The sequence below is a fragment of the Lipophrys pholis genome (genome assembly GCF_963383615.2).
Source record: "Lipophrys pholis genome assembly, chromosome: 21".
NCBI classification, from domain to species: Eukaryota; Metazoa; Chordata; class Actinopteri; order Blenniiformes; family Blenniidae; genus Lipophrys; species Lipophrys pholis.
In genome coordinates, this window is record NC_137649.1 from 13,685,276 (window position 1) to 13,693,435 (window position 8,160).

General features: G+C 37.1%; 1 protein-coding gene across 1 annotated transcript; it reads right to left on the reverse strand.

The window, feature by feature from the left end:
- Positions 1–1,801: 1,801 nt before the first annotated feature.
- LOC308126292 (cysteine-rich secretory protein 2-like) lies at positions 1,802–6,644 on the reverse strand. The gene is made up of 7 exons (XM_080490550.1): positions 6,533–6,644; positions 6,229–6,329; positions 5,919–6,009; positions 4,101–4,243; positions 3,601–3,695; positions 3,087–3,169; positions 1,802–1,964 (listed from the first exon to the last, which is right to left on the reverse strand). Exons 1-7 carry the CDS (start codon positions 6,627–6,629, stop codon positions 1,957–1,959), a joined length of 618 nt encoding a protein of 205 aa, XP_080346676.1. The 5' UTR covers positions 6,630–6,644; the 3' UTR covers positions 1,802–1,956.
- Positions 6,645–8,160: the final 1,516 nt, after the last annotated feature.

The following is an 8,160-nucleotide window of genomic DNA, read 5'->3' on the forward strand; positions in this document are numbered from 1 at the left end:
TAATTCAAGCAAAATCTTTTCCGTCCTTGTAAAAATTGTTTTCACTCTCAAACTTTGAGAAAAAGGGATGTGGTTCTGTCAGAGTTTTGCAGATTCATCAACTCCTCGAGTTATTAACTGTTGATACATTCCGACTGAAACTGATGTGTTGTTTATGAAGCTTCCAGCGACCTGATCCGGCTAAACCAGGAGGCGGCGGAGACGAGGGAGCTGTAGTTAGTTTAACAAGGTTTGTGTTGACACCGATGGAGGTAGCCCCTCTTTGATGAATGTTAAGTTTACGTTCATCTCAATGCTTTTCTAAGAAGAACCTCCAGCTCTGGATGGCTGAAACCTTCAAGTTACAACTGTTTCTAGAGCTAATACTTTGCTGCAGGCACGTTTTATTTTCTTAAAAGTGTTTTAATTTATTCAACAAACAGCTGTATATGTTACTCCTCACAGCCCATCTCTCAACTACAATTTTTAGGTTGCATTTGATGAGAGCTAATCGACATACTCAGATGCAAACTTCACGATTACAGATGATTGTTGATATTCTTGGAAGATTTATTGGCAGCCAAAAAGATGTTCCATGAATATCAGGAATTTTCCAGGCCATTTAAGAACTATCTTCAGATGCATTACGTCACATAAATAATGTCAGAAACGTGGCAGGAATGATGGGAAAGTGATATTTGTAACTCATCGTGCTGATGTGTAGAAGCACCTTAAAGCAAGTGCCGCTGTCGGATAATACTGCGACAAGATGGGTGGAGGATTTAGCGGAGGAGTGTTCGTCACCTCTGATCACTGACTTAAAGAAAGCAGAATCCAGAAACAGACTTTCTGATGCACGTCTTGGCCTCAGGATTGAGACGACGGGATACATCCCATCGCTGTCACTTTAGTCATCGGTGAGTGAATTCATTCAAAAAACCTGCGGCTGTTCCCGCCCTTGGTTTGGCATGTTGGTCATATTTTGGCCCCCGGGGGAAACTAATTGAGGACCGCTTACCTATGCATTTATGTTCGAACACTTCTGATACGTTAGAATGTTTATTTAGCATCTCGGAGAAAGATAAGACTTTTTTTGCAATTACATTTTATTGTTTTAAAATGTTGGCATGCAACACGATACGGTGGTGTAGCGGTGAGTTGCTTCACCTCGAAGCAACAAGTTGATGGGCTTGAGTCTGTTTCAAGTTTACATGTTCTCCACGTGCATGTGTGGGTTTTCTCTGGGTGCCGTGGTTTAGTTCCCACAGTCCAATAACATAACATGTGAGGTTATTTGGTGACTTCTCTTCTCTTTCATGTACAGTATATCAATGGTGTGGCCACATTCATAGACATTATCAATCAATATACTAAAGACCAGCTAAACCTCATTGTAGAGTTGTCTGTAATGTTGTTTAGTTTTTTTTTTTAATGATTATGAATAAACCGAAATACCTCAAAAGTGCTACTTTATATGTGTATTTTCTCAAAGTCTAATACAAACAGAAAACATTTGGTGTAAATTGTGAATATTCCCAAGCCATCGTGATTTAGGACAAGTAAATTATTATTAGAGCCCCAAATGTCAGCAGGTGGGGTCTTACACTGTGAGTTTCCGTCTCACATGCAGTCAAAGGGTACCTACTCCTGTAGCTGGTGTGTGTCCAACGAGTTGGTCTGCCAAAGCAAATTTCCTCTTAAATTCCTGTTCGTTAGCGATTTACTTAAAAAAAATAAAAAGCCTAAAAATATTATGAAAGAATTGTGCAATTCTTAAATTGTAGGTTCATTGGACAAAGTTGAGAACACAAACACAGGTTTTAATGATAAGTTGCTTTATTAAGACGAACACATGAGTGAGAGCACGTGGGAACGTGTATCGTTTAGATAATCTGGTTCGTGCATTTGCAGGAGGCCGGACACCAGGAGGCCACGTCCGGGTGGCTGCAGCCAAAGTCCTTCTTCAGATCAGGGCACTTATTGTTCTGGCAGGGGTTAGCAAAAGGAGAGAAACAAAAGGAAAAGATAGTGTCACATGGACTGGAACAGAGGAGCTGGATATCTTAAGATGTGTTTTTTTAAGATGTCACAGACTTCAATCCATTTAATTAAAAAATTTGCTCTTTAGTCTAAAGCTGTGCCAATGCTAAAGCTCTACAGCAGTTTTATTTCACAACTGTAGTAACAGGCAATATGAGCTCATAACGTCAGTGATTCTGACTGGATTAATAATTTCATATTAGTAATCAGTTACACTTTCATAAAACCAAAAAAATAACCCTGAAGCTCACAACTTTTTATGATGCAACTGATTTTCAAGAAACTAATCTTAAATAAATATTTAAAAAAGTGCACAATAATGGGAAAAAAAAAAACATAAAAGAGGGCTCTCTCAAATGGGATTTGTGTACTTGATGGTTACTTTTTTAAATATAACTGAAGTGGGCCTGAGTGTAAATATTTCATGTCATTAGTCAGAGAAAAGAATCAAGGGCTATGACTCAAGTTTATCATTATCAAGATGCTGAACTGCACAGTTAATATATAGAACATTTGTTTAAAATAATTGGGAGTGCATTTTATTTCAATTGGATTTCTGGAAAAGTTTTGCAGTCAGCTGAAGATCATGAATAGAGCGGAAAAAAACAGGTTTTAACTTTTCTTTAAATTTCTGTTCATTGTTAAGATCTTGAAAATCCTAATCTTTCTTAACTCTTAATTCTTTAATCAACCAAATTTGTAATACTTTTTTCATGACAATACTAGTGATGTTTATTGCAATCTATCATCTAGGTTTGTATATTTAGCTCTTTTTCTTGATTAACATGATCTGAATGGTTATCAACTTTATTGCGTTTTCCATCATTTTGTGTTTATTAGTAATTAAGTGTTAATAAATTAATTTAAATTAAATTAAATGGCCCAATACATTTTTAACTGAGCTAAACCAAACTGATTATCTCATTACTCTTCACTCTGCCTCTCATGTATACTAATACAACCATTAATGTGTATTCTAGTCAGGCCAACTGAAGTCTTTCACTATCATTGACAGATTACAGACCATATACAGATTACTGGATTACAGTCCCGACACTATTACTCACTGCACAGCTTGTTTTCGCAGGCATTGGGACAGTCAGCGCAGGGGGTTCCGGACTTGTAGGGATGGGTGTACTGGTAGTTTCCACTGCAATGTAGGCCAGACCATCAAATATTAACCATAACAGCAAACGCTCATACTGGATATGATCCCAAACATGTCACAAATATCCTCGGAGAAGGCAAAGTTATTTAAATTACTTTCTAATGGACACTCAGCAGTATAATTATGCTTTTCTGCTCATTAAACATAATACAATAGAATTCACTTTGTTTTTCATCTTGAAATAATTGCAGAAAAATCACAAAGTACCTCAAATGAAAATGTTGGCATCATTATTATCTTTAAACAGAATAACACACCGAGCATTCGTCATGGTTTGAGATGTAGATAGTAAAATATGCCCAAAAAACCAAACACGCTGTGACATACGACATACATATTTGTGTTCATTCATGAAGTGTCCATCAAATTTCTATTTTAAATAATAGAGGAGTATTAGGATGCGTTGTACTCACGGAGCGCAGTATTGGCAAACATAGAAGTACTTGTAGGAAGAGTTGGGACAGTAGGCCATGGCACAGCCAATCTTGTTAGAATTGTGCCAAACAACCTATGCAGAGACAAAAAACCCACAATGTCTGAGATGGATTTGTTATCTCCTCATTTTTACAACCAGTCCATATTAACACATGTATGTTTTCAATGAACTCTATTTTTCAATGAGACAGAGGTCAAACAGCATAAAAGTCATAATGTATATGGGAAACTATTTTAATTCTTTGCTCACTCCTGACTTCATTTATGATGTAAACACTCTGTAATATAGTATTAAGGTACAAATCAAATCAAAATAAAAACATTCATGGATCTGGAATCCATAAATCTGGTGTCTCCTTGTGGTTGGGGTACTCAATCACAAGTTGGCTCCCTGGTAGTTATAATGAAGTTTTCATGCCCCCCAATATGATGAAAGTTGCCCATGCCTGATGTTAACCATCCGTGATTGTGACTGTACCTGTGTGAAGTGGCCGACCACTCTTCCATTGACAGATCCCACGCCGTAGCGCCAGTCCTTCACCTCATTGTACCAGGCCTGGATGGCATTGCTCCAGGAGTTCTTGTAGCTGGACATGTAGAGATTCTCTCCACAGCCACTGGCTGAGGTTAAAGGGAAGCAGAAGAAGAGACTAGCAGAAAGACTGGCAAATTGTAACCCCCGAAATATGAATGAATGTTCTAACACGATCGCGAATTTTTTTTTTAAGTGACGTGCTCTGTCCTTGTGAAATCAAGCTGACCCACGTCTTCTAACATCGAGGTTGGGGGTTTTCAACCTTTAAAACCAAAGGAGCCGATTTTGCCACATTGTACTATAGACGTTTTCCTCGAGCCAAAATACATGTTTAATCTTTACTAGTATAACTATGAATATATTAAAACAGGATCTTGTGTTGTTAAGTTTCATTAGAATCTTTGACTTTTTAAATACAGATTTTGGAGCTGCTTTAAGCTTAGTTTTCATCCATTTCAGTTTTATCTTTTTTCACAGTTTTAAATAATAATAATGTTGTTTTTTTTTAAAAATATATCTTTATTGGTTTTTATATTCATACAACATCCAACAATTTAAACACATGTCAGTAGTGAAAAAATAATGAAGATAATTATAACAAAGAAAAGGTAAATAAATTAAATGTCCTAATAAATTAAATAATTGAAAGATAAATTAAACCAACAAATTAGTCAACAAATTGCTGAGCAATAAATAACATTTTTTATATATTCATAAATAAAAATCTAAAAATATTGTTTATTTGAAGAGGAATTTCGCAAAAGCTTGAGGGAGCCACTACAGAGGGACTTAAGAGCGGAGGGTTGCAGTCCTCTGATCGAGAAAGGCAGCTGCTTTATAAGAGGGTCAATTCTTCAATGAAAGAGACTACAAGACTTTATGCCTCTCCAAGTAGTTCTACCATACTGTACACGTACTAGAGAAACTACACTGCAAAAGAAAATAAACTGAATAAAACAATCGGGTCATGTTCATTTTGCATGAGAAATTTATTCTAATGTCAGCGTAATGTTATATTAGCTACAAAAACTGTGTGTTCCACAGTGTGCCAATTAGAAACAGCAATTACATTTATTTGGAAACTGCATCACTCATCAGTGAGGTAATATTTCATGAAGAGAAATATCATCTGCTTGCTCTACTTTACATTCGACATTTATTAGATGATACTGGTCCACATGCCTGTGCCATATTCTCAATTTCTTCTATATATGATTATTTCTGTCAGAAGCAATTCTATGTTCACGTTCAATTTCAAAACAATGAACGTATTACACAGCATTTTCACACAAAGCCAAATGCAGGTCAATTGTTACCATATGTCTTAATTAATTTAATGAATAACAAATTGTATTATTTCAACTGAAAGTCTGTTAAATTCACAATTTAAGATAAAAAATCTTTAATTCAGGTTCATTGAGAAAAAATAATAGTATTTTTGAATGTAATGTCTCTTTAGTCACAGGATTAATTAGTATGTAATACGCCAACTGCTCTATCCTAGTATATTGTTTTTGTTTGGGGGGGTTTTCTATATGAAGATATGAGCTGTAATCAGAGTGCCCTCAAAGCCAAATGTGCCTTTCTTTTATTAAAACCATAACTCTGGACAATTACTGGAATGTATGGGTTATTTCTTGTGCAGTTTTCTGGGGGTGAATTTACCACACCTAGAAATGTGGATTTTGGAATATAAAATTCAGATGAATGCCTCAAACTTGTCGAAAAAAAAGAAAGCGTAACTAATGAACCAGAACTTACTGCTGATCACTCTGTCGCTTGAAGGGCTGTGATTCATGGAGCATTTGTTGGCCCATCTCTGAGCGTTGGCTGCTGCTTCCCTGTTCCAGCTCTGTGGGGTTCCGAGGACAAAGCGCCCATTAAATTGGCACATGTAGATGATTACAGTATGTACACTGAATAATATTAAAGTGCTGAGTCCTCCTCATAATCTATCAAGGCTAATTAACATTCACGGTCAAAAAATGACATTTTTGTCCATTGAAGCACACTGTGCTCCTGAAATTATGACTTAATACTAATTCTTGATTGACAAAACAAAAGGTTTTACCATTTTCAACATGTTCCTGGCAGTGGGGCTGACGGCCCTCCTCAGGCTGTTGTGTTTGTTGACAATTTCGTTCTGCTCAGTGGTGGTAGTCAGGACGGTGGCTGTATGAAGACAATTAAAAACAACCAATAAACAGTGTGAGTGAGTGAATAATAACCTGAGTGAAGACCAATATATGATTAACAGATCCGAACACTCACCATCCTTCCGGTGTCAATTTCATTGAAAAGAGAAAATGACAGTTAGATTATTGCAAAAAACTATTTATTCCTGCAATAATTAGAAGAGCTATTGAATTCTATACTTACCGCCAATGGCTCCTCAGAGGCCAAAGTGTCAGGCACTGCAAGGGCAGCCGCCAGGCCCAAAGCGCACAGTAAAGAGAAAGTGTACATGGTCATGGGTAAGTCAAAAAACTGTGCGCCTTCGTTGGCTCCAGGTAAAGTTTATATACACAGGATCACACAGACACGTGACAATTAAACACACAAATTCAAGGGAATCTTTCGGTGAACAGCAAATGTCGCTATGAACAACTTTTGCACCTGTGAAAAGTCCCTGAACAGAATGTTTGCAATACCAAACAAAGCGTGGCTTTGAAATCAAATGTTGACATTGATAAAGTTTAGTAAGATTCTAAATTTGGTCCTGCCTTAGAAGATAACAATTTAGCTTCACTTCCCATGTCCTTTGATATCTCAAGGAAGAACATATCTATGCTGAGGTTATGCAACAAGCAAACTGTAATTTATTAGTATTATTAGTAATAGGCTTTATTATCATGTAACCTGACAAAATGTGTGCAGTTGAGCCCCAAACAACCCAACCGTTGTTAAGCATTAGTCTTATTAGTATACAAAATTGCCAGTGACAAAATGTTCTGACTCCTCCTTCTGAAATTAATGGACTGTTGTTTTCCCTGTAGTTATTTTTTATAAAGTTAAAAAAGCCATGACCCATAAAAACGTGTGATTAACTGTGAAAATAATCGCTCATTTAATGCATTTAAAAATAATTTCCACCCACCCTCAGCAGTGGCTACAATAACAGAACTATTTCAGACTTGATTACATCAGCAGAAATGATAAGTGGTTGGAAAGTAGTTTTATTTCCTCATTCACAATAAGACGAGATAAGGTGTGAGAAAGCATTTTTCCCCAGTATGAAACAGCTGCCTGCTCACATGAACCATTGATAAATGTGTGAAGCAAGCAGCTGAATTCTGTTTCCTTCCAACAGGCTTGATTATTTGAAACAGGTATACTGGACTGGTTGAGGTCTTTCCTGCCAGACAGAACCATGACCACAAATATTTCTGGTTCAGAGTTCTGCTCTGCTTTCCTGCTATGTGGAGTTCCACAGGGCTCAATCTTAGAGCCTCTGCTTTTCGCTCTATATTTACTCCCTCTATTCAAAGAAAGTACGCTCTCTCCATTCGTTGTTATGCTGACGACAGCCACATTTCTGTACCTCTGAAACAGAAGAACGCCTACTCTGTTACACCATCATTTGAATGTCTAAATGACATTAAATCCTCCCGGATGGCCATAATTGTCACTTGGCACTGGATCTAAGCGCCACAGTCACCAACCTGAGCTTTAAGATGGATGGTGATTCTAAGCTGACTCATCAATTGTCAATGTATTGGGGTCCAGCATTTTTCATCTGCGGCCACTGAACAAAACTGATGCCCATTCTTTAAGGAGAGCAGTATGAGACAGTATTCCAAGCCTTCATCACATCTCTGCTGGATTACTGTCACTTTATTTTGGAGTCAGCCAGTCTTCCCTCTCCTGTCTCCAGCTGGTTCAAAATGCAGCTGCACGTCTTGTAACTGAAGCACATATGAGAGATAATATAACACCCATTCTGGCTTGCTTCACAGGCTGCCTATGCATTTTAGAGTTCATTTTAAACTTCTTGTTTTAAAAT